The sequence below is a fragment of the Drosophila pseudoobscura genome, chromosome X (assembly GCF_009870125.1).
Source record: "Drosophila pseudoobscura strain MV-25-SWS-2005 chromosome X, UCI_Dpse_MV25, whole genome shotgun sequence".
NCBI classification, from domain to species: Eukaryota; Metazoa; Arthropoda; class Insecta; order Diptera; family Drosophilidae; genus Drosophila; species Drosophila pseudoobscura.
This window is the reverse complement of record NC_046683.1, coordinates 65,797,405-65,822,136: the sequence shown is the minus strand read 5'-3', so window position 1 is coordinate 65,822,136 and position 24,732 is coordinate 65,797,405. Positions and strand designations below refer to the sequence as shown.

Here is a 24,732-nt window from a genome sequence, read left to right as displayed (position 1 = left end):
TGGTTGCTTGGTGACTTGGGATTGTGGCATGGTTGCTACTAGGGCGCGCAAAGCTTATCGCTTCGGTGGCTTGTCGTCAGGCAGCAGGCAGCGGCAGCAACATAAACTATGCGAGCATCAACTTTTTTTGTAATTAATTTTTAATGTGTGTGCAAAAAAAAATGTTTACGTACATAAATGTTCTTGTAGTTTCTGCCTCCCCTTGCCGTATCAAGGGGATGTGGCTGGGAGCGAAAGGGTTTATCAAGCGCTCTACGAGGCGGATAAGCAGCGCTTAAGTGGGTGCCACAGAGGAAGAGGAAGGGGAAGAGGAAGAGGGTAGCTATGATTTAAGATTGTGTTACGCCCAGAGGAAAATAATTGGATTGCCTTAAACAGCGTTGGCTGTTGGATACAACAAAAAAGAACGATGCCTGACAAATGGGTTTCTCTTGTGCGGAATATACACGCCTTTCTATCAATCCCTAATTGCATATGACAATTGCTATTGCACCCATACCCAAAGAGAGAGAGAGAGATAGAAGAAGAAGAAGAGCACATGACAGACAAGACGGGACGGGAAGGGACGGGACAGGACAGACACTGGCAACTTGCTGCAATTTGCTTTGGAACCAAAAATTGATTTACCCCCCGACTGCTAAACGTGCCACATCCTCCTGCCACCCATCCATCCTTCCATCTACGTCCCCATGTCATCTGCCAGATAAACGATTTGCTCCATACAGCTACATCTACTGCTACATCCACTGCTACTGCTATCATGATTTCTCACTTTGTTCCTCCTCTTTTCCGTACATTTTGCAGAGATTTGCGTTTCAATCACTTCGAGGAGGTGCCGGCAGACGCTTTCCGCGGCATGGGGCAACTGTCGACGCTGTTCCTGAACGAGAATGAGCTGGCCCACCTGCAGGATGGGGCCTTCCAGGGGCTGCTCGCCCTGAGGTTCCTCTATCTGAACAATAATCGGCTAAGCCGCTTACCGGCGGCCATCTTCCAGGGATTGCCGCGCGTGGAGGCGATGTAAGTGAAACGCGGCACAGCCCTTAATTAAGGATATGCAAAAAGGCATAAATCGCCTTAACGACGCCCACTTTTCCGCTTTTCCCCCTTTCTCCCGCCATCCACTGTTAGATATCTGGAGAACAATGACATTTTCCAGCTGCCTGCCGGAGTTTTTGACAATTTGCCACGTCTGAATCGCCTGTAAGTTGGATGGATGGACGGATACGAGAGGGAGATTAACTTTTTTGGTGGGTGCATCTCCATTTTCCAGCTTCCTTTACAATAACAAGCTCACCCAACTGCCGGTGGAGGGATTCAACAAACTGAACAGCCTGAAGCGTCTGCGATTGGATGGGAATGCCATCGACTGCAACTGCGGTGTGTACTCCTTATGGAGACGCTGGCATCTGGATGCCCAGCGTCAGCTGGTGACCATCTCCTTGACCTGTGCCGAGCCGCAAGCCCTGCAGCGCCAGAGCTTCGCCAGCCTCCAGGAGCAGCACTTCAAGTGTGGTAAGTGCGAACAGAACAGAGCTGAGAACTGAGAACGGAGAACTGAGAGCTGCCCTTCAATCTTTCACCCGTTGCAGCCAAGCCCAATCTCCTGGTGGCCCCACAGGACTTGCAGACCTTCGCCGGGGAGTCCGTTCAACTCGACTGCGAGGTCACGGGTCTGCCCAAGCCCCAGATCACGTGGATGCACAACACGAACGAGGTCGGCGAGGATCAGGTCAACCGGGAAATCCTGCTAAGCGGCAGCCTGCTCATCCGCAGCGTGGCAACCACTGACATGGGCATCTATCAGTGCCTGGCCCGCAACGAGATGGGGGAGGTACGCTCCCAGCCCATCCGCCTCGTTGTCAGCAGCAGCAGCAGCAGCAGCAACCGGAACCCACTGGACAACCCCCACATCGACCCTAGCAGCAATCAGGTATGGGCGGATGCGGATGCAGGAGGTGCAACACCCACGCCACCGAGCTTCACCCACCAGCCGCATGACCAAATTGTGGCCCTTCATGGCGCGGGACACGTGCTCCTCGATTGCGCCGCCTCCGGCTGGCCACAGCCGGACATACAATGGTTCGTCAATGGTCGCCAGCTCGCCCAGTCCACCGCCAGCCTCCAGCTGCAGGCCAACGGCAGCCTGCTCCTCCTGCAGCCCACCCAGCTGACAGCCGGCACGTATCGGTGCGAGGCGAGCAATCGCCTGGGCACTGTCCAGGCCACCGCCCGCGTGGAGGTGAAGGGTGAGTGTGACACAACAACTTCCAGAAGCAAGGGGGGCTGGGGGGGCACGGCACTCGTTTCGGGATTGCATTTCAGTCACTGCCAGACGACATACCATCGTCCACAGTCCAGAGTCCGCAGTCCGCAGTCCACTGGCAACACAGTCACAGTCACAACTGTCGCGTTTTACTCAATTTGCAGTCGATTTAATTTGTTTTCGCCTGAGATGAGGATGAGGATGAGGATGAACATGGAGCATGAAGCATGCAGCATGAAGCATGCAGCATGGACTCTGCGACTAGACACTGAGATTGAACATGGAGTCTGCTTTGGATCGGGGTGTTCGGGACTATGCGGAAGAGCTTGTCGAGGGGTTTTAATAGATGATTGGATTATGTCAGATGTGGCGGCAAAACGGTGGCAGAAGGGTGCTCCTCCGTCAAATCAGAGCACAGAAGGACGGGTCGGCACGGGTACTGCTGTACGAAAAACCTAACAAAAGAAGAGCATTCAAACTTTTGGTTTAACCACGAATAAATGTATGAAAACAATGTTTCGCTTGAGCATTTTTATGTTCATTCGTTATTGCTGCAATTCAAGCGTTTGTACGTGACTGTACTTTATTGCGCAATAGAAATGGACGGGGGGCCAGCAGGGGAAAACGCCCTGATATGTCCATAAGGGAAGGGGTTCCCAGACCGACCGACCGACCGACAGACCAACCGAATGCCAGAGGGAATGATAGAGTGGCAGAGTGGCAGCGCCTTGATGCAACAATGGCTCATTATAATTTGTGGTTGTCGGCACAAAATGAAGAGCAGACAGCCGGAGCACAATTTATGCATTATTTTGGAAAATAAGTGCAAAAATTATAAACTATTATGTAGAAGGGGGGGGCGGGTGGGGGGTACGGTACGCACAAATTGCGAAGCTGCGGTTATCCCGAAAGTGCAGAGTGCAGTGCTGCAGAGATGTGCAGGGGACGTGCGAGTGTATGGACTGTTTAAGCAGTCAGGCGATGCGCTTGGTCAGCATAATTAACCCGGCAAACACAGTCACATACCCATAAACCGATGCACAGAGAGAGAAAAGTTCGATTATTTTCCGAGTCCATTTCCAGTTGTGCGAAATATAGATCAAAGAGGCATTTTCCAAGATAGTGTTTTCATTCTTCTGTCGATGTACGGATAAAATATATGGGTTTGGTGTAGATTTTCTCGGAGTGTAGGGGCAAATGCATGCACTGGCGCACACACACATTCACGAGCATATGAATAAGCAAATAAATATGCTGGCACCGCTCAAAAGTATGCAATGCAAAAATTTGTATTCCATACGCCCCAGGGGGCAGGCGGCAGGAGGCAAAGCAAAACCGTGATCAAAGCGAAAGGAGGGGCGTGCAGTGGGTAGGGAGAGGGAGAGGGATATCGAGTGGGATACAGAGTGGAACGAAGAAAGAGTTTATGGACAAAAGGCGGAATAGAAAACGAACCGCAAGCGGCGTCGGCGTCGGCGTCGTCGTCGACGTCGGCTATGACCATGTGCCTTTTTTGTTGCTGCCATTTGGAGCGATAGAATTGCTCGAAAATCGCTCATCCGCGATTCATACCACTTGCAGATTTGCCCGAAATTTTAATGGCACCCCAAAACCAAACAATCAAACTGGGCAAAGCCTTTGTGCTGGAATGCGATGCCGATGGCAATCCACTGCCCACCATCGACTGGCAGTTCAATGGATCCCCGCTCGCCAGCACCCCGTCCGGAGACCTGCTGCTGGAGAACGAGAACACAGAGCTGGTGGTTAGTGCTGCCCGCCAGGACCATGCTGGTAAGTGGTTCAGTGCGGGGCGGGACCTCTCGGGAAAGTGATTCCAAATGGCTTACATTTCATTTCATTTCTCTCTCCCCTCCCCACCCCTCCGCTCCCCGTGCACGTTCCTGTTGCAGGTGTCTACCGGTGCACGGCGCGCAACGAGAATGGCGAGACGAGTGCCGAGGCAACGATTAAAGTGGAACGCTCCCAGTCCCCGCCTCGGGTGGCCATCGAACCGAGCAATTTGGTGGCCATTACGGGCACCACCATTGAGCTGCCCTGCCAGGCCGAGCAGCCGGAGGTGGGACTGCAGGTAAAGTTTCCCGAACGGAATATCCCAAAAAACTTTTCTTTTTTATTTGCCCCGCCACTTGTTGACGCTTCCTTTGGCTTTCCCACTCCCCGGCCACATCCTCTCCCCCTCTGTCTATCTCTCCCTCTCTTTCCATACAGATTTCGTGGCGCCGTGATGGTCGCCTCATCGATCCCAATGTCCAGCTCACGGAAAAGTATCAAATAAGCGGCGCCGGCAGTCTGTTCGTGAAGAATGTGACCATCCTCGATGGCGGTCGCTACGAGTGCCAGCTGAAGAACGAATTCGGAAGGGCCTCCGCCTCGGCGCTGGTTACCATCAGGTGAGTGGCGGTGGCCAAAAAACCGGGATGCGGAATCAAATAGTTCAACTTTGAGTCTCAAACCGCAACTTTAATTGCGCTCCAGAGTGGGATGGGATGGGACGGGATGGGGGCGGCATGGCAGGGGGCGGTCTCCATAAAACTCCATTAAAATCAAAAAGGGAAAACTTTTTCTCAAAGAGAGAGAGCAGAGCAGAGCAAAGCAGAGAGGACTTACCAAGAAAAGGCCTCGACAGGCAGACGACGACGCCGACGACGACGACGACGCCGACGAGGATGCAGTTAAAATGCGTTTAAGTGCGCGGTAAACTTGTTTAATTAATTGAAAAATACTCGTAGTTGTGCCACAGCAGAAAAAATATGTACACAGCAGCAGTCACACAACAGTGGGAGCTACTGCTTCGGGAAGGCCTGCAAATGCCGCCAAGAAAAACGCAAAAGCACGATCCACGATGAAATTATGCAAGGTGGTCCGCTCTCGCAACGCGCTCTCTTTTTGGGTCTTACTTTGCCCAGTACAACAGCAGAGCGCTCTCAGTAGAGCGTAAAATTAGACCCGAAAGAGAGCTGATCTTGGGCTGAAGAAAACACAATATGTAAAGACAGTAAAGACAACAAGCGAAAAGGTGTCGCCTCTCCCTTACGTTTTCCTTTCCGGCACACAAATGAGGAGCCGACGATTCGCGGTTACGTCAAGCGCGTGACGATTTAGAACGAACGAAGAAGCAAAAGGAAATCCAATAATTCACAGCAAATTCAATGAGTGCGTAGATTTTTTTGGTAGATTAATGTAAGGTGAGGCCCGACAGAACTGAAGTAACGAGAGAGCGTGAGATCACCAAGACTTGGAATGGCTGGCCTCACCTTTGCAATGAGACATCGTTGGTACATATGTAGGCCCGTAATTACAAAATCTTCAAGAAATATAATCCTGTCATGAAGCTGATTTGAATGCACTTCCAAAAATAGTTTTCAAGGCAGGAAGCGCTGCGAGTGCACCGACAAATGCCAGCCTCAAATGATTTTTTAATCCGGCTGTTGCTCCACTGTGCTAAATTGCTTGGAAAGCACTCACACTCCTGCAAAGACCCGTTGTCCGGCTGCGAGTCCGGGTCCGGGTCCGCAAAAAAGGCGGCTATGAAAAGAACATAAAACCATAAAATAAAGCCAGCAGCTAAACTCCAGCACAGTGGCTAGAAATACATAGGAATCTTGAAAATTAAAACAGCCAAACAGTCGCGTCAGTGTGCTTTTCAGGCAGTTAAAAATTGACATAACTTGGCTAATAGCTTGGGACACTTTCCGCCAAATCAGAGCCCACTGTGCCGCTGGCTAAACTGCATATAAAATATGCCCCAAAAAAGAACATCAAAAGGCGGCAACGAAAGCACAAAAGTTGTCGTTGCCGAAAACGTGCTAAGCCCCGGACAAGCTACGTGCCACATACCCCACCGTACACACAGATAGAGAGAGAAAGGCGAAAGAGACGGGGACGGGGACAGAGGCAAAGATAGACAGAGAATCTCTCACAGAGGCAGCCGCACAAGTTATCCAAATTGCCCAAATTGAAATTGAGTTGACAAGTTGCCGGCTGGAACACGAAAGGAGTACAAGAACTAGAACTAGAAGTGGAAGTGGTAGTGGTAGTGGTAGTGGTAGTCGTAGTCGTGGTGGAAATGGGACTGGAATCTTCTCCAGCTTTCATCTTCCATGTGCATCTGCATCTGCATCTCCCACTTCAACTTTAACTTTCTTTTGGGTTCACATACATATACAGTGGTAGTACTCCTCGAAAATAGAACTTTTCCAAATTGTTTGTTCCGCAAATATGGCAAAGCCAACAAAAAAACAGCCAGAAGATGGAAAAGAGACAAGGAATTTATTGAGCACAGGCTCCATCCACATCCACGGCTGGCTCCCGCCTTGGGTCGTAAATCAATCTGAGGCAAGCAGAGGGAAGCAGTGGCAGGGACAGTGGCATATCTGGCCATTAACCGAGGGGTAAACGTTGGACCATTGATGGCCCACAAAGAGAGAACCGAACCGAACCGCATCGCAGCGGCTTAGTTTTTGCTTACACAGACAGGCAGCATTTTCCAAATGCATAATGCAGCTAAAGGGAAAACCAGAAGGAGGAGGAGGGGGATCGGAAAATAAGGATTTCCATGTACATGTATGTGGTGCACGCACCATTTAGTGCGGCAGAGCCCGGAAACCGAATCGGCTTACAGGGGAGCCGTCGGCATTAGAAACTTTACTCATTACGGTGCCAGCCGCAGTCGCCAGACCGCAGCAAAGGACCAAGAATTAAAAGAAGAAAAACAAAAAAAAGGCATAGCATAGCAGAAGAGTAAGTAGTCCGTAGTCCGCTGTCCGTGGTCCGGAGAGAGTGTGAGAAAGCAACGCTAAAAGTGAAAAACTATGTTGAAAGACGGAAAGGAAGTGCAGTGCAGTGCAGTGCAGCGCAGCGCAGGGCAAGGACAGGGGCAAAGATCCGGTGTGTAGGGAAGGGAGGAACCGTGGAAGCGTCTCTCTAACAAAAAGTGAGTGAAAACCGCTGAAAGATTCCCTCCGCTCCCCTCCCCTCAGCACCTACCCACCGCCATCCAGAAGGCAGCACACTGAAATCCGCCTAAGTTGTGGGTAATGCCGGCGTAAAACAAAAGCTTATCCCGTTACTGCCACCGTTACTGCCCCTGTTGCTGCAGCTCCTCCTGGGGCTGCTGCTGGCGAAAAAGGCTAACCACGGAAATACATTGCCATACGCCGCACCGCACAGCATGTGGCAGAGCCAGAGGGCGGCAGGGCAGGGCAGGGCACGGCGGGGCAGGGAGACCAAAACCAACAAAAAACTTTAGCAAAATGAGGCGACTGCAAGTGGATGGAGACTAAAGGTATACCCTGACTAACATTCCCGAATGAGATCAATTACATTGATGGAATGAGGTATCAGAGGAGCCCTTAAAAAGAACTAGAATCAGGAGAAGACTTATCATAGAAATGAGATCCATTCTCTAGCATTTGAGAGCATATAGATTCTAGAAAGATTCGCTTGACCTCCTCACAGGATTAGAAATTCCTCACATACCCTACACACAAAAACAGAAAAGCAAAGGAGCAACCACAGAATGGCAGAGGGAAAATATATGCACTCGGGTCCTGGCCTGGCAGTGGCCCAGGAGCAGTGGCTACCCACTAGAAGCACTACCAAACTATCCCACCCAGCAGAGCCACTGATAGGGGCAGACTTTTGGCACGGCACAAGACGGCACAGCAGGGCACTACTTGTGGTGCAACAGGGTGTATTATGGTCGTTAAGTTATTACCTAGAACGTCGCCTCCGTCGCTCGTTGTAGTCGCTGCCATCGTCACCCCGCACAATGCCAAAGTTTACACAGGCGAAAGTTTTCCGAGGATTCTGAGCATTCCTTGAACAGCCACGCTGCATGGCAGACAGAGAATGTGAGGCATGAATTGTTGTTAATGCTGCCTCCCCTCCCTTTGCAGCAGTCAGAGTTTGAGAGCGCGGATTTTCCTTTTGGCGCACAAAAAAGTGCAGCAAGATTTCCAGGGGGTGACAGGGGGAGGACTGCCCGAAGGACACACAGACGGAGAGACGGACAGACATCTAGGCGAAGAAAGGGAAATAAACTGGCTGCCATTTTTATTAGACAACGCGGCCATTTTAACGACTCCTCGGAGGCGTCTCTGGCGCTGGCGCTGGCGCTGGCGCTGGCATTATGGTAATTAAAATGTGGAAATTCCTTGAAAATATCTTGATTGTTTCTTCGCTTTGTGCCGCGTCGCCGCTTTGTGGTGGAATATCTGCTCTAGGAATCTCGAAAGTCTAGCCCTAGGATTGTAGTCCATTGTTGTAAATTAATTGGTCCATTTTTGGGGAATATCTTCTCCTTGAATCATTACCAGAATCCAGAATCCCCTGTGAAATCCTTTCTTTGCAGAAACAATGTGGATCTGGCACCGGGAGATCGTTACGTGCGCATTGCCTTCGCGGAGGCGGCCAAGGAGATTGATCTGGCCATCAACAACACCCTGGACACCCTCTTCTCGAACCGCTCGTCCACGGGGCCACCGAACTATGGGGAGCTGCTGCGGGTGTTCCGCTTCCCCACGGGCGAGGCAAGGCAGCTGGCGCGTGCCGCCGAGATATACGAGCGGACCCTGGTCAACATCCGAAAGCACGTGCAGCGGGGAGACAACCTGAGCATGAGCAGCGAGGAGTACGAGTTCAGGGACCTGCTCTCCAGGGAGCATCTGCATCTGGTGGCGGAGCTGTCGGGCTGCATGGAGCACCGGGAGATGCCGAACTGCACGGACATGTGCTACCACTCGCGCTATCGCAGCATCGACGGCACGTGCAACAATCTGATGCATCCCACATGGGGAGCCTCCCTTACGGCCTTCCGCCGCCTGGCGCCGCCTATCTACGAGAACGGGTTCAGCATGCCCGTGGGCTGGACAAAGGGCCAGCTGTATGCCGGCCATCCGAAGCCCAGTGCCAGGCTGGTGTCCACCTCGGTGGTGGCCACCAAGGAGATAACCCCGGACAGCCGGATCACACACATGGTGATGCAGTGGGGCCAGTTCCTGGACCACGATCTGGACCACGCCATACCCTCGGTGAGCTCGGAGAGCTGGGACGGCATCGACTGCAAGAAGAGCTGCGAGATGGCCCCGCCCTGCTACCCCATCGAAGTGCCGCCGAATGACCCGCGTGTGAGGAACCGCCGCTGCATCGATGTGGTGCGCTCCAGCGCCATCTGCGGCTCGGGCATGACCTCGCTCTTCTTTGACAGCGTCCAGCACCGCGAGCAGATCAACCAGCTGACATCCTACATCGATGCCTCGCAGGTGTACGGCTACAGCACGCCCTTCGCCCAGGAGCTACGCAATCTGACCGCCGACGAGGGTCTGCTCCGCGTGGGCGTCCACTTCCCCAAGCAGAAGGACATGCTGCCCTTTGCGGCCCCGCAGGACGGCATGGACTGCCGCCGCAATCTCGACGAGAACACCATGAGCTGCTTTGTGTCCGGGGACATACGGGTTAACGAGCAGGTCGGCCTCCTGGCCATGCACACCATCTGGATGCGAGAGCACAATCGGCTGGCCACCAAGCTGCGCGAGATCAATCCCCATTGGGACGGCGATACGCTGTACCAGGAGGCCCGCAAGATCGTCGGCGCCCAGATGCAGCATATCACCTTCAAGCAGTGGCTGCCCCTGATCATCGGCGAGAGTGGCATGCAGCTGCTCGGAGAGTACAAGGGCTACAATCCGCAGCTGAATCCGAGCATTGCCAATGAGTTTGCCACAGCTGCCCTGCGCTTCGGCCACACCATCATCAATCCCATCCTGCACCGTCTGAACGAGACCTTCCAGCCCATTCCGCAGGGCCATCTGCTACTCCACAAGGCCTTCTTTGCCCCCTGGCGCCTGGCCTACGAGGGCGGAGTGGATCCCCTGCTGAGAGGCATGCTGGCGGTGCCCGCGAAGCTGAAGACCCCCGACCAGAACCTCAACACGGAGCTCACGGAGAAGCTGTTCCAGGCGACGCATGCGGTGGCCCTGGACCTGGCCGCCATCAACATTCAGCGGGGCCGTGATCACGGCATTCCCGGCTACAATGTCTACAGGAAGTTCTGCAACCTCAGCGTGGCCGAGGACTTTGAGGATCTCTCGGACATCAGCAACGCGGGAATTCGGCAGAAGATGAAGGAGCTGTATGGTCATCCGGACAACGTGGACGTTTGGTTGGGCGGCATTCTGGAGGATCAGGTGGAGGGCGGCAAGGTGGGTCCGCTGTTCCAGTGTCTGCTCGTCGAGCAGTTCCGTCGCCTGCGCGACGGCGATCGCTTGTACTACGAGAATCCGGGCGTGTTCCTGCCCGAGCAACTCGTCCAGATCAAGCAGGCCAACTTCGGACGCGTCCTGTGCGATGTGGGTGACAATTTCGACCAGGTCACCGAGAATGTGTTCATCCTGGCCAAGCATCAGGGCGGCTACAAGAAGTGCGAGGACATTCCCGGCATCAACCTCTATCTGTGGCAGGACTGCGGCAACTGCAACAGCATGCCCACCATCTTTGACTCCTACATTCCACAGACGTACACCAAGAGGAGCAGTCGCCAGAAGAGAGACCTCCGACAGCCCAAGGAGAAGGAGCAGGAGGAGGTCCCAGCCACCGAGAGTTACGACAGTCCCTTGGAAGCCCTCTACGATGTGAACGAGGAGCGCGTTAGTGGCCTGGAGGAGCTGATTGGAAGCTTCCAGAAGGAGCTAAAGAAACTGCACAAGAAGCTGCGCAAGCTCGAGGACTCCTGCAATGCCGTAGATGCCGAGCCAGTGGCTCAGGTGGTGCAGCTCGCACCAGCACCGGCCCCCGTTGCCCCGAAGCCCAGGCGCAGTCACTGCGTGGATGACAAGGGAACAACGCGGCTAAACAACGAGGTCTGGTCTCCGGACGTGTGCACCAAGTGCAACTGCTTCCACGGCCAGGTAAACTGTTTGCGGGAGAAGTGTGGCGAGGTGAGCTGCCCGCCCGGAATCGATCCTCTGACGCCGCCAGAGGCCTGCTGCCCGCACTGCCCGATGCTCAAAGGAGAGCTGCCGTAGAATATGCATATCCGTACAGACGTACCGTACACGTTTATCCGTAGTAGCCACAATACAATCTACAATCTACAATATAAAGTCTACACTCTAACCAAACATCGCGCACAGAGCAAACGAGCAAATTTAATTGAATAATTGAAAACAAATTAACTAACAAATGAAATGTACTGTACTGCTACACATGTAATAAAATAAAGCACATTAATATCCCAATCGCAGCATTTGGTTCGATTAAATTTTAGTCTTTGATATTGACGTATTTCATGTGCGTGCCCTTGGCTATCACGGAGTCGTCCTTCTTGTGACGCAGCGTGCACTCGATGAAGGCCAGATACTTACCAATCTTGGAGATGTTGGCCTCGATCCGCACCTCGTCGCCCAGGCGTGCCGCGTTCAGGTAATTCACATTAATGTCCACGGAGACGCCCGGATGACACGGCTTGGACATCAGGGCATATGTCGTTATCATGTCAACCAGGGTGACAATGTAGCCGCCATGTAGACCGTTGTAGGGGTTCACGTGATCAGCTTCAACTTTGAGTTCCGCCTGACAAGTGCCATCACCGCCTCCGATGATCTTCACCTAAGAAAAGGATTCGACAAATAAATTATGAAACAGTTTTCGTTGAGAATTCTAACCTTTTTCATGTGATTTTCGAATCCCGTCGATTTGGCAATGATCTCTGATATATGTTTGGCAAAGTCCAGACCCTTCTTGCGGGTGCCCATGGCGGCTGTAATTTCAAGGGGAATGCTCTTCCAATGACAAGCCGACAGCGTCTAAGTTATTTGAGTGCTGCGCAAAGTTTTGGCGGCGTTGATCGTCGATGAGAAAGTGAACAGATACCAAGGTGCAGTATCGATAGGGCCCTAGATTGGGACTTTATCTTATTGTTCAGGCACTTGATCGTCAAGTGCGGTCCTAGACAATGATACCCACTGAGCAGGCCGCCCTGAGAATTGACTTACTTTGATTTGGTGTTACTTGTACTATTTAACTGAGTTACATTCGAGTACAGTTTTCCGCTTTGCGGTTACAGCAAATAACAAACAATAAGCTACTAAACGGGAAATAAATATCAGCACGTCTATTGGCGACCCCAGGCACATTATACATTCAAACAGCACGAACTGCAACCCAAACAAATAAGTGCATCTTGCATTGAGCAATGTCAGAAAAAATTGAAATTGACAAAAACAGCTGCTGATCTATCGATACACCAAGTCACATGCAATCGAATCATCGGTACGTTGCCAAATTATTTTATTCAAATTTTGTGTGCATGAAATTGCTGTGGACTTCTAATAGTCCAGTTTCTTCTTGTCGAAATCAATGTACTTGATTTGCCTCCCGGTGGCGATAAGGATTCCATCCGATTTGCGCTTCAAAAAGATATCCAAGTACGCCATTTTGCGACCTGCACGCACTGTTCTGGCATCTATTTGAACTACCTCTCCTGCCTTTGCGCCCGACAAGTAGCAGACATTTAGATTGGCAGTAACTCCCGGGTGTGATCCCGTCGACATCATCGCGTAGGTGGAAATGTTGTCCACGATTGTGCCCGTTAGACCGCTATGCAAGGTCCCCTGTTGGTTCAAGTGCTCCTTTTCCACAGTAAACTCTCCAAAAGCTCGGCCTTCGCCGCCGCCAGTGATTTTAATCTGCAAAATTTGAAATTTGCGGCTTGGCAATTTCATGAGCGTGTTGGCTTTTCCCTTTCATATCTCACCATTTTAAGAACGCGATCGAAGCCTCCCTTACTTGGTGCATACTCGGCTATATGCAGAATAATATCCAGACCACGTTTGCCCGCCATTGTATCAGTGGAGCTACCTATTCCTCGCGCACCGAAAACCGAAATGACAAAAGTAGCCGAACGCTAGCTACTGCGACGCTCGACAGATAGAGGTAAAAATTATGAAAATGGTGTATAGGTGCTGTAGTGATACGTTTTACGAGCGTGTGATGGTATTCGGATTTGGATTCCCGTTTGTTTTGCTCGCCCTGTACGCCTGCCGCGTTTCACACCTGAGAATGTATACAGGTACGCCTGCGGATACCCTGCGATTCCGGCAACTAATCATTCAGTGCATGAACATCTCATCTCCATTTATCAAAGATATGCCCCAAATGCACCTCTTTAAAGGTGAAACTGCATTTAATGTCATTGGCTGGTGACCTATCGATAGGCCAATCGAATCGTCGGTACGTACGCTGCAAAATGATTTTATTCAAATTTTTGATGCATTGCATTTTCTGTTGAGTTCTAATAATCAAGTTTCCTGGTCGAAATCAACGTACTTGACCTGCCCCCCGCTGGCGAGAATTCTTCCATCCGATTTGCGCTTCAAAACACAGTCCAAGTACGCCATTTTGCGACCTGCACGCAGTGTTCTTGCATCTATTTCAACAACCTCTCCTGGCTTTGCGGCCGACATGTAACTGACATTCAGAGTGGCAGTTACGCCTGGATGTGATCCCGTCGACATCAGCGCGTAGGTGGTAACGTTGTCCACAATGGTGGCTGTCAGACCTCCATGCAAGGTCCCTTGTCGGTTAAGGTGCTCCTTTTCCACAGTAAACTCCCCAATGGCTCGTCCGTCGCCGCCGCCAGTGATTTTAATCTGCAAAATTTTAAATGCGCGGTAAACTATCGATACACCACCAACAAAATTATGTAATCGGCCGCTCCAGCTGTTTTTAATTTTCTGCTTCGTTTTTAAATAATTCGCTCAAATTGTTTTGCTTTTTCCTTTATATTCTTACCATTTTAAGAACGCGATCGAAGCCTCCCTTACTGGCAGCGTACTCGGCCACATGCTTGACGAAATCCACTCCACGTTTGCCCGACATTGTACCTATTCCTTGCGCACCGTAAACCTGAGCCGAAATGACGAAAGATACTGAATCGAGCGTCACAGACGGCAGCCAAAATGGTGAGTGTATGGGTGCCGCCGTAGTGATACACATGACATTTTACGATGGTGTGATGTGATTCGGCGTTTTATTGGCATTTGTTTTGCTCGCTCTGTACGCCTAAGAAATTTTACAGATACGTCGGATACCCTGCGATTCCGTCAACTAATCAAAGGAGACATCAAGCAAGACTCTCTGCGGGAGTTCGTATCCTACACAGCTGATGGGGATCGCATCACCCTGGTGGGCGCCAAGTCGGATGTCATAACCCTGGAGATGACCAGCAAGGCCAGTTGCCATGTGCCTTTTCCCTTTATCGTCGCCTGCCTGGACTCGCCCGTAAATGAGCGCCCCCTGGATGTACTGCACGCAGGAGTCAATCTTGTGGACATCTATGAAAACTGTCATGTGCTGGAGGCCCAGCAGCTCTCTCTAGAGCCAGTTTATATGACCATTTGTTCGACAGAAGTGCCAGAGTCCAGACTAGTGGCCTCAAAATGGTCGCCACAGATCCTGTCCAATGGACAAATGCTATTGGCCGCCTTGAACACCTATGGAGCCATAACACTCCTATGCAAGCCCGCGGAACACACTCACTGGAGTCGACTGGACGGCCTGAATGTGTCCACAACATTGCGGGATACTCTGCTGCCTGTAAGGAATGTTTCGAAAATACAGAACTTCAAGCAGTTTAAGGCTTTCATAGATCGCGCCTGGATCACGATGTTCACTTGGCGTCCTGCGAATGAGCCCAATGGCGGACATGTCCTAGTCTTAGGCACAGCCAACGGCTCCTTATGGAGTCTTACTTTGAGTTCTGATGCCCGAACGCTGCTGCAACATCGCGTACTGAACACCTCTTTGAACCGCATCTGCTATATGCTTGCTTTCGAAGATCTGCTGCTGGTGGGCGACGTATCTGGAGTTGTTCATCTCTACAGATTTAACAACGATGAAGAATCCGGACTGTCTTTGATACGGGTTGTGTGGGAGAAGGCAGATCGCATGGGACTTCAGAAGGCGATAATCTCGCGATTCACGGAGCGAGAGTGCTACTATATATCCCTCTGCAAGGCGGCAAATCTGCTAATTTGGTGCATACCATGGCAAGAAGGTAATGAGTGGCTGCACACGCGCATCTACGTAGGAGGCATGAAGATAACCGGTCTCTGTACGTTGGACAGTACCAGCTTCGCTGTAGCCACGTCAACGAGTAAGCTATACCGAATAAACCTTTCCCAAGAGGACAAGAAGCTCACTGCATCCATGCAGCCGGTAGCTATAGACGACTGTGAGGACTACCAGATAATTGGGCTGTTCAGCAGCAGACAGAGGAACCTCCTGACAGTGCTCTTCCACCCCAACAAGGAATACGCGGGTAACATATACGCAACCTCTCTACGGAATCAGCTTAAATTACGCGTAGGCAAGATCCACAACGGGAATATACTGACCAAGCTAGCAGACACCTTTCAACCTAACACGCCCATCAATCAAAGTACGGATCTGCTGGCCGAGTTGCGCCTGGAGCTCTTTGCCACAAGTAAAAACTTGCAGAAATACATCAATTTCCATCGGTTGACGGCGTTCCAGTTTGACAAGGAGGCTACGGAATCGCAACAGCATCAGCTGCAACTGAAGTACCATATCATGGCAACTATTTTTCACCTGCGAGCGAATCTTCTCTGGCTGACACTGCAGACGGAGGAATCGCACAAGGAAATGCAGCTGCTGCTGGCAATGCTGGCCATGACACACATGAGACTGAGACTGAAGTACCTGTGCTCTCTGAAGGAACTAAGTCCGTTCCAGAAGGAGGCTGCGCAGTGTATGTTTGCAGAGGCGCAACGCTTGAAAAAACTGCTGTTGGAAGACTCGCGCAAGGGGCTAGACTCCCCCGAGACGGAAAACTTGCCAAATTCGAAGGGCACGCACGACAGGCATTGCTTTCAAGAGGCGTTTGTTCAACAAATGAAAATAAACTTTGATGATTTGCATGCCCAGCTGGGAAAAGATGTGATAGAAATCCCCGAGGAAGAACAACCAAAGCGACGGTGCTGTGTGTCTTATCTGCAGGTGGGTTTTGTACCTTCAAACGGGTCATTGGAAGTACCTTATTAATTGAAATTTGTTCTTTAGCTTCCTTTCAGCCTGGATCGACGCTACTGTAGCCAGTGCAGCCGTCCTGTTTTGGTGGATCAGGAGAAGCTGCTGCAGCTGTATGAGCCAGGCTCCACTCTGCTGTGTCCTTGCTGTCATGGAAGCTATGCATTGGATCTCGCAACTGCGTGAACATTAAATTTATTAAGTAATTCCATTAAGTGACGGCGGCGCGCGTGTGTGTGTCCGCCTCTGGCAGCAGATGCGGCTCTGCTCCACTGCCAGATGCCGACACACACACACGGCTGGCAAAATGTCGTTTTTTTATAAACTATGGTTAATACAGTGAAACATAAATAATTGGACTGGTTTCGAGCAACAGAATGTCTTGCTCCACCTGCCGTAAATCGGACTCCAGTTTGCCCTTGCGCTGAACCTTGGCCACGCTGTCGATGAGCAGCGACATGGACTGATACTGCTTGGTCATCTCGGTCAGACTATGACGCAGACCCTCGAGAATTTCATTGCGCTCTTTTTGGTCCATAACCCGCATGCCAGGCACCTCCGGCGGGGCCCGCGCAGCGCTGATAGCAGCGGCTGTGGGGGTTTTCGTGAATCCCTTGACGCCGCGACAGAGCTCCATCAGGCGTGCCTGCTCCTTGGCACAGATTGCGTTCATCTCGGCCAGCTTTTTTTTTGTCTTCTTCAGGTAAATGGGCACTTTGCCAAAGTCCTTGCGGCAGATGAATTGTGGCAGCAGGCCAGAGTTCAGCAGATTGTGTCGTGTGCCCACCGGAGTGTCAATGTACCGCGGCGGCGGTGGACAGGGCACTGTATGTTTGGCGCATTGGATATTCCGCCGTATGAAATTCGGGGCCATTATCGGTTCCGTGCGCTTGGTTCCAAGGCCTGGCAACGGCGGCATCTTCTCTCCCTTGGGACAGACATGGTTGTTCTCACGCCGCCACTTGATGCCCTGGTTCTTGCGAAGATAAGCGCACGGCGGATCAACGGGTGTGTGGGCACAGCCCATGGTGCGATGGTGGGCCTTTTTGGCATCCGTGAGAATTAGCATGCCATCGTTCTGCAACATGATCGAATGCTTCTTTTCCTCCACCTGCAAGCGGTCGCGCAAAGACTTGGCGAACCGTGCTCCCTTGATTGCAGTCTCTGAAAGATGTATTGTATATTGTAAGGCGTCAAACGTTAAAGGCCGTCTCTCTCTATCATATCTCTTACTGGTATTGTAGATTCTGGAAGGCTTGCTGGTGGCTTGGTTAAGAAACTCTTGCTCACAATCGAAGATGTTCTCATCGTGGTGAGTGATATAGACCAGCGACATGGCTAACGAAATATATGGCTATAATAGTGAAACTCTAAAATCGAGACTGGAAAATATACTGCGACTGACGGGGACTTTTTGTATTTGATTGTTTGTTTTTCGATTGCCTGCCTGTTGCCAAGTAATATTTCTAGGTAAACTTTGTTTTTGAACGAAACACAATTTCTGCTGCGTTGCTATAGCATCGTGTATTTATAAATATGTTGCTGGTGTATATAAAAGGTTTGCATTGTAAAATTAGCACTAAAATCGCTTGTCATGTTTGCATTTTGATTCAGACGCTTATCGACTATATATATCGTATCTATATTGTGGAAGTGTTGGAAGCACGATTGAATTGCGAAACGAACAGCAGATTACAAGGATTGCAGATTCAAGGAAGCACACTAAAAGAGATAAAACGCACAATGTGCCAGCTTATCACTAGATAGAAGAGATACTCATGATCGTTTCGCAAGTTTTTAAGGGGGCGGGGTGTACATTTCGAGATGATAATGATGGATGATAATGATAACAAATGTAAAAGCCACATTGAATTTGCACTGTTGTGGGCCAGCATTTTGAATGGGGGCTGGCCGCTGGTGTAGGCACTACAGGAGTTCGGATCCGCAACATGGTCCTTAGATATTGCACGCTGTCATGTGGGTAGACGTAGACGGAGACCAAGCTCAATCATTTGCCCTCGTTGCTGTCCTTGTTGCGCTCCTCGCGTATCCGCTTAAATGCATCCGTCTTGACAAAGTCCACGGATTTGTAGACCACGCTGCTGGGCACAGGAGCCCGGGCTGAGGCCGCATCTACCGCTGCTAGACGTATGCCACCGCCTGCGTTCCCGCCCTGGGTATAGAGATTTCCCACACTCATGCTCGATCGATTGAGCAGGGGCGGCTTGTTGGTTACATCCAGATCAAAGTACTGCAGCTTGTGCTTTGCCTGCGCTGGCGGCTGTTGTTTCGGCGCTGCGCCTGAGGAGGTCATCATGGCAGCTGCTGCCGACGATGTGCGCTGATGCTGCACTGAGAGGCTGCCAGGACTGTTGGGATGCGGGCGATGTTGCTGGCGTGGCAGAGTGCGCGTCTCATGGAAGTAGGCAACCAACGCCGACGAGTGAACATCGGTCTCGTGGGGTAGCACCATGGAGAGTGGTGCTCCGGAAGAGCGACGCGACGACGGCGACATGGTGGCCGAAGTGCCAAGCTGAAAATAGAGCAAAGGAATCTTAGAGCGTACATTTAGGGAGAGATCCTTCCAGCCTTACCTTGTACGCATTTGGTTTACACTTGCGATCCACGCTGGGCGGCCCAATCGGCTGCAGCTGGGCCGCGCCCAATTTGCTGGTCAAATGCTCGACGCCCACCGGCGGCTTGGCTGGGAACTCCTCCGGGGGCTTATCCTCCAAGGCTGGAGTGCCGGCCGCCTTTGGTTTCAGTTTGCGGTTCACTGGCGGACAATCCATTTGCTCGATGAAATCGTATCGAAACACATTTCCCTCCATTTTGGTGGGCGCTGCATTGGTGTAGCAGTGCGGGCGGGGCAGCGTACGCGCACTTGTGGGTGAGGTGGCTGCTATGGTAGCCGGAGTCTGGCAGGGATTGGCTGCCACTGCCACTGGCACCGCACCGGCAGCCAGATCGGCTGCTGCCATCAAATTGGGCGTGGAAGCAGCAATGGGGTTGCTGTTGTGCGGACTGGTGACCGGTCGCTCGCCCAGCAGCTGGCTGACATTGTAGTAGGGCAGCTGATGGGAGCGTGGAATGTCGTAGCTCTCCTCAATAAACCCGGAGCTTGCATTCCGACGGGCCACAATAGCTGGCGATGTGTTTTCCGTGTCCGAAAGCTGCGGCAGATCCCGAGTGATTCTGGAATTGAGGGAAAATTATTGGGATTTATCTTGATTGGCTGTTGCTGGTCGGGATGGTCTAGTACTACTCACTTTTCATTCTCCTTAAAGTCTAGTATGAGATTATTCTTGTTCTTCAACACCTTGGCCAGCTTCTCCAATGTGCGATGGTCGCCTGCATCTGCCAGAGATGATGCGGCCGTCAGTTTTGACTGCTTGTCGGGTGGCGGAGCTACGGCTGCACCATCTTCGGGCATTTTGGAGAAGCGCTGCGAGTAAGTCAGCACGAATGATTCGTTCTCAATGGAACTATCCGAGGGTCTGGTGCTGCGATCTATGAATAATCTTAGATATTCACCAATTCGGAGTGGAGTGGAGATGCGGTGACTACTTACCCACATTCTCGCGGAGTGGCAGGGGATGCGCCCACTCATCGTCATCGGTGAAGACGCTCTCCGAGTCCGAGTCGGAACGCTGCTTGCTAGCAGAGTTAGCCGCCAGCTGTTGCTATAAAGAGGAATATACAATGACGATTACTCATGGATCGGATTAGATCTATATTCATATTCAATTACCAGACTCAAGTTGGTAATTTTGGGGGAGTAGGACTGGTCATTGGTCAGATTTAGGCCAATATTGTTATGACTACGCGGTGTATCGTAGAACTTCGGATCCAAATTGTTCAACGGCGTTGTGGGATTGTTTGGTATGGCCCCATCTGGGCCGGGACCGCCTGTACCGGACTGGTGGTTGTCCAGCAGGAACTTGGGGCTGCCCGAGAAGCACTCGCTAATGGGTATATACGGTCCAGAGGCGGTACTCAGGGCTGGCGATGCCTGCACGCTGCTATGCTGCTGCTCGGCTGCTGCCTCGGCCAGGGTTTGTTGGGTGAGCACCAGATGCTCTGGCAGCTTCCGCACCACTCCGTTCGCATTGACCGCAAGACGGGCAGCCTGCTGTTGCTGTTGTTGCTGCTGCTGCTGCTCGGCGGCTGCAGCCGCTGCCTGAGCCTGGATCAGCGCACTATGGTTCAAGTAGAGGGCCGTAGCCGGCGAGGGGGGCGGCTGCTGTTGTGCTGCCGAGAGTAAGTCTTGCTGATCGAAGTTTCCATCACACAGCATTGTCTCGCGATTGCTGTACTCCGTGTTGACGTAGACCGAGTCCGAGTTGTTGTTGCCGGGATTCTGCGGCAGTGGCTGCTGATCGATGACGACCGGACGACGCATTTGGGCAGCTCCCCCCGTTGCCGTAGCCTGAGCGGAGATAGTTCCCGCCGAAGAGTGCAACGAAGTGGTGGTTGTATTTTGTGTGGAGTTGCTCAGACCACCGCTGGAGCTCGTGTTCTGCGTGCGATTCTCGTCTGTTGCGGGAACAAATGGGACACAAATTAGGTACGAATTCTTTTATTTATGTGTTGTTCTCTCACCTGCCCCCAAAGAGCCCAGTGGCAGCTCATTCGACTGCTTGGTGTCATGCAGGTGACACACCTGGCAGATGCAGTTAACCCAATGCCGCATGTCCGATTCTGTCTCCGCAGCCAGGTAGTACGTGCGCTTCGGCGTCTTGATGTCGAACATGTACTGAAACTTCTGCTTGCGATTCTCCAGCCGCAGGCCGCAGTCCACTTGCTCGCATTGATCCAAATCGATGACGCCCTTCAGCTTGCGGCAATTGTGATCGGTGTAGTATTCAAGGCAGAACTGTTCGGGTATCTCGCCCTGCTTCAGCGTGAACCAGCGTCGCCGCCAGCGCTACAAAAAAAATCATAAGAAATAGGAGAATAAAACAAAACGTTAAAGTTAGTAAACAAATGATGATTGAGATGGACGGACGGCTACGGCTTCAGCTATCAGGGGTGCAGCCTTTTCTGGCGCCGACTGTCCAGAGGAGCGACCACTGCTCGTATCAAGGGTGAGTAAGCAACGTCGCTGCTGCTTTTCCGCGAATCATATTTGCATTGACATTTTCTTGGGTAATCAGTGAACACATACACACAGATACCCTCAGATGCACACACGCCCACAGAGTGCCGTTAAAATGATTGCTAAACAGCTGTATGGTAGAGTGGGGGGGTGGGGTTGGCTGTTGGGTTTGTGTCATCGCTAAACTCCAGCTCGGGCTTCAGTTTTGTAGGTGTGGGTGTGGGTGTGGGGGGTGTGTGTTGTTTAATATTTGTGTATTTGTTTTTATTCTGTAGTCTGTTCAATTTCCGAATTTCACGCTTAATTGAATTATAAACAATAAACATAATGCCACACACAAGCAGGCTGTGCCAGAAATTGGCACCCCAGAGAGATGGCAATACGCGAGCTAATTTCCTTGAGACATACGAAAGGCATTAATATTTTCTTATAGGTACAGTGGAACCATCTGTATTGTGTTTGCCAAATGGACAAGACTATTAAGCAGAAGGTCAGACGGTTGCGTTCTACGAGTAGACTTGGCTCTCGCTCTCCCGCACTGCCGTACCCCTGCTGTAGTGGGACGCCAGTGTGTTCCTGGAACTCTTGGTTCCGTTATAAGTGGTTTCAAATGTACCAACACGCACACATGCATGCACATATACGATACATAACGGGCAGCGGCAGCCCCCTAGAAATGCCAGCAAACAGAAACAACAATAACAAGCTGGAAAGACAAGTGCGTCATTGTTTTTTGTGGTTCGTCTCCCTCCCGTCGCTTTGGTTTGGTTTTGTTTGGTGCGTGATGTGATGTGGCTTATCGTCAGTACATCCATATAAAACATACATACTCCATAGATACATACATGCATACTTATTTACGTAGCCCTCGTGCATACTTTCTACTTGAATAAATTCAACAGAATATAATTTGATTAAACGCAACAGTTGCTGGTAATTTAATACACGAGCGAGCAAACGCCTCTGCCTCTGGCTCTGCCTTTGCCTCTGCGGCGCACATCGGGGCCCAAGCAAAGTAAACATTAAACGAAAGAATTAATTAAGCGTAAATTTAGACCAGCGCCAAAACATGTTCCCACGCCGTAAGCAAACAAACAAACAAAACACACACACACACTCATACATATGTACATATGTATGTACAAGCGCATCGGAAGACGGAGGCTATCGTAAATTTCATTCACATTTTGCAGTTACAATATAAACTGGAAACTTGCTCTCTCTGCGGTTTTAGCTTGTTTGCATTTCAATCAATTTCCGCTTCCCCTGACCGAGGCGGCAGCGGCATCACATCAGCCTGCCTGACGCTTATTAATGAATTATATTATGACAAACAAATTCAGCCACAAACAGGCATATACGAACACACACACACAGCCACAGATAGAGGCACAGAGTAATTGTACAAAAATGCCACTGCGATTCGTTTGGTGCGTTTCCTTTTGTGACTCAGTATAGTAGGAGAGTTGGCAAAAACAATTTCCTCCAGTTGGAGATTGTAAGAATATATCTCTTCTTTTCTGATGTTTACCGTAAGCTTTGCGGTTTGCACTTTGATGCACATTTCACTTCACTTGTATTCAGGGAGTTGGGGAAACTGCTTAATAATATCCGAACCGAACGGAGTTGGTACAAGATGATTCCAAAGGGAAACTTACTGCACGCCAAATTCGTTTTGTTGGTGGCGACTTAATTAGCCACCCTTCGTAGAAAGTGCTATCCATTTTTCAGCAGTGCAGCAGTGGAAAAATAATGGAAATAATATTGCCCTGGGCACCCAAACTTTTTTTTTGGTTGTTCTTTTTTTGCTTTTGTATTGCACTGCGGACTTATCGATAAAATATACCGTCCGACCCTCGCAAATATACCGTAACATACCGTCTTACTTTAAAAATATACCGTAAATATACTGACGAGCTCAAGTTATATTATACATATTCCTCGTTTTTGATATTCCGTCGAATATTATTAGCTATATAGCACATTTAGCCATGCCCACATCATTTTATCCGATTAATGAATAAATTTTCTACTTAACTGGCTTATTTTAACCACTTGCTTTTATTGGATTTTGCGTAAAAAAATTTTTAGCGAAAAAGGTTAAACAAATGAAACGTAATAAAACGTAAAATAAAAATGGTTCCAATTGTTCAATTTCTTTATTCCGTTCAATAATGCTGCCTAACTAAAACCTTAAGTTTTGCCCACGTAATTTTAGGCTATTGATTAATACATTTTCTACAAAATTGGTTAGTTTTTAGACCTTGTTTTAATTGTGTTTTGACTAAAACAAGGCTTAAACAAAATAGTTCACTAAAAAACAGTCTCAATGTTGCTTGTATTTAAAGAAAGGATGCGTGTATAGTAGTTTGTATACCGTATTTCGTTAATTTTATATGAAGGTACTGTTTTCCGAACTTGTTTTAAAACGTAATTAGTAAAGAAATTTTCTCAATATGTTTTCGACATATTCCTGCATATGATTATTATATTGTATATATATATATCGATCCTGATACCTACGGAGCCTGGGATGACAAACATTTTTGTCAATTCTATAATATCCTTTTCCCTAGGGTATGAAAATTAGTGTTGCCGGGAATCATTGTTGTCAACCGGTTTTTGATATTTTGATATTCCGTCGAATGGCTAGTTTTAAGGAACTAGTCTCATTGGATTTTGTCTTAAATAATGTTAAAACAAGAAGATCAACCATTTTTATACATGGTAACTACTTACATATGTGGAATAAATAATGCAGGGAAGCACGTTTTTTTTGAGAGCGAAAATTAAAAAAACCTCCGTATGGATGTTTTTATACTATATGTTTAACAAATCTAAAAATAAAATTAAATAGATTGATACAATTAAACATACCATTATATACCGTAAATACAAATTTAATTCAATTTCGAACTTATCGGCGATTATTTTGAAAATTCATCAGATATTGTGATTGATCGTAGAGATTTCAAATTGTATACATCATGATGATTCAATTTAGATGTCTTAAGCAGAGAATTTCTTAATTCAAACCCATATATGTAATTCAACCAATATTTGCATATGAAAACAGGTTTTCCCCTCCGATCATATAGAGGACATAAACCATTGTGTCCCATCCACTCCAAGGGCAACGGCAGCTGCTGGCTGGAGAATGTGCAGCCAAGTACGTCTGCAGCGTCCGTGTCCGTGGTGTCCGCAAGTCCCGTCTGGCCCGATCCCACCAGTAAATAGACGTTCCGGACCTCCGGATATTGCCACCACAGGTACTACGCCTGTGGTGACTAAACCACTGGTG

The 24,732-nt window shown here is 49.9% G+C and overlaps 7 protein-coding genes and 1 long non-coding RNA gene across 8 annotated transcripts in view; 3 read left to right on the top strand and 5 right to left on the bottom strand.

The window, feature by feature from the left end:
* The window catches only part of Pxn (Peroxidasin), a 28,472-nt gene extending 16,949 nt beyond the window's left edge, over positions 1 to 11,523 (top strand). The window contains exons 2-9 of the mRNA XM_001354252.4: positions 805 to 1,020; positions 1,132 to 1,203; positions 1,274 to 1,515; positions 1,593 to 2,249; positions 3,848 to 4,057; positions 4,177 to 4,355; positions 4,496 to 4,677; positions 8,640 to 11,523. Of these exons, the coding sequence (XP_001354288.3) occupies positions 805 to 1,020; positions 1,132 to 1,203; positions 1,274 to 1,515; positions 1,593 to 2,249; positions 3,848 to 4,057; positions 4,177 to 4,355; positions 4,496 to 4,677; positions 8,640 to 11,310 (4,429 nt within the window). The 3' untranslated portion in view covers positions 11,311 to 11,523. The remainder of the gene's footprint in view (positions 1 to 804; positions 1,021 to 1,131; positions 1,204 to 1,273; positions 1,516 to 1,592; positions 2,250 to 3,847; positions 4,058 to 4,176; positions 4,356 to 4,495; positions 4,678 to 8,639) is intronic.
* LOC4814099 (acyl-coenzyme A thioesterase 13) lies at positions 11,397 to 12,486 on the bottom strand. Its single transcript, XM_001354254.4, has 2 exons — positions 11,950 to 12,486; positions 11,397 to 11,893 (listed from the first exon to the last, which is right to left on the bottom strand). Exons 1-2 carry the CDS (start codon positions 12,037 to 12,039, stop codon positions 11,549 to 11,551), a joined length of 435 nt encoding a protein of 144 aa, XP_001354290.2. The 5' UTR covers positions 12,040 to 12,486; the 3' UTR covers positions 11,397 to 11,548.
* Positions 12,487 to 12,540: 54 nt separating this feature from the next.
* On the bottom strand, positions 12,541 to 13,201 carry LOC6900993 (acyl-coenzyme A thioesterase 13-like). Its single transcript, XM_002134653.3, has 2 exons — positions 13,041 to 13,201; positions 12,541 to 12,972 (listed from the first exon to the last, which is right to left on the bottom strand). Exons 1-2 carry the CDS (start codon positions 13,125 to 13,127, stop codon positions 12,613 to 12,615), a joined length of 447 nt encoding a protein of 148 aa, XP_002134689.1. The 5' UTR covers positions 13,128 to 13,201; the 3' UTR covers positions 12,541 to 12,612.
* A 320-nt stretch (positions 13,202 to 13,521) lies between these two features.
* Positions 13,522 to 14,210, bottom strand: LOC4814153 (acyl-coenzyme A thioesterase 13-like). Its single transcript, XM_001354253.4, has 2 exons — positions 14,078 to 14,210; positions 13,522 to 13,935 (listed from the first exon to the last, which is right to left on the bottom strand). Exons 1-2 carry the CDS (start codon positions 14,162 to 14,164, stop codon positions 13,585 to 13,587), a joined length of 438 nt encoding a protein of 145 aa, XP_001354289.3. The 5' UTR covers positions 14,165 to 14,210; the 3' UTR covers positions 13,522 to 13,584.
* Positions 14,106 to 16,544, top strand: LOC4814119 (uncharacterized). Its single transcript, XM_001354255.4, has 3 exons — positions 14,106 to 14,247; positions 14,364 to 16,303; positions 16,367 to 16,544. Exons 1-3 carry the CDS (start codon positions 14,202 to 14,204, stop codon positions 16,517 to 16,519), a joined length of 2,139 nt encoding a protein of 712 aa, XP_001354291.2. The 5' UTR covers positions 14,106 to 14,201; the 3' UTR covers positions 16,520 to 16,544.
* Positions 16,513 to 17,805, bottom strand: LOC4814062 (enkurin). Its single transcript, XM_001354256.4, has 2 exons — positions 17,567 to 17,805; positions 16,513 to 17,497 (listed from the first exon to the last, which is right to left on the bottom strand). The coding sequence occupies exons 1-2, from the start codon at positions 17,667 to 17,669 to the stop codon at positions 16,665 to 16,667; spliced, it is 936 nt and encodes a 311-aa protein (XP_001354292.1). The 5' UTR covers positions 17,670 to 17,805; the 3' UTR covers positions 16,513 to 16,664.
* A 33-nt stretch (positions 17,806 to 17,838) lies between these two features.
* dos (daughter of sevenless) lies at positions 17,839 to 23,271 on the bottom strand. The gene is made up of 7 exons (XM_001354257.4): positions 23,090 to 23,271; positions 20,936 to 21,260; positions 20,085 to 20,869; positions 19,905 to 20,016; positions 19,603 to 19,843; positions 18,928 to 19,528; positions 17,839 to 18,866 (listed from the first exon to the last, which is right to left on the bottom strand). Exons 1-7 carry the CDS (start codon positions 23,153 to 23,155, stop codon positions 18,342 to 18,344), a joined length of 2,655 nt encoding a protein of 884 aa, XP_001354293.2. The 5' UTR covers positions 23,156 to 23,271; the 3' UTR covers positions 17,839 to 18,341.
* On the top strand, positions 21,258 to 23,175 carry LOC117184854 (uncharacterized). Its single transcript, XR_004470323.1, has 2 exons — positions 21,258 to 21,420; positions 21,865 to 23,175. It is a non-coding gene; the product is annotated as an uncharacterized lncRNA (long non-coding RNA).
* Positions 23,272 to 24,732: the final 1,461 nt, after the last annotated feature.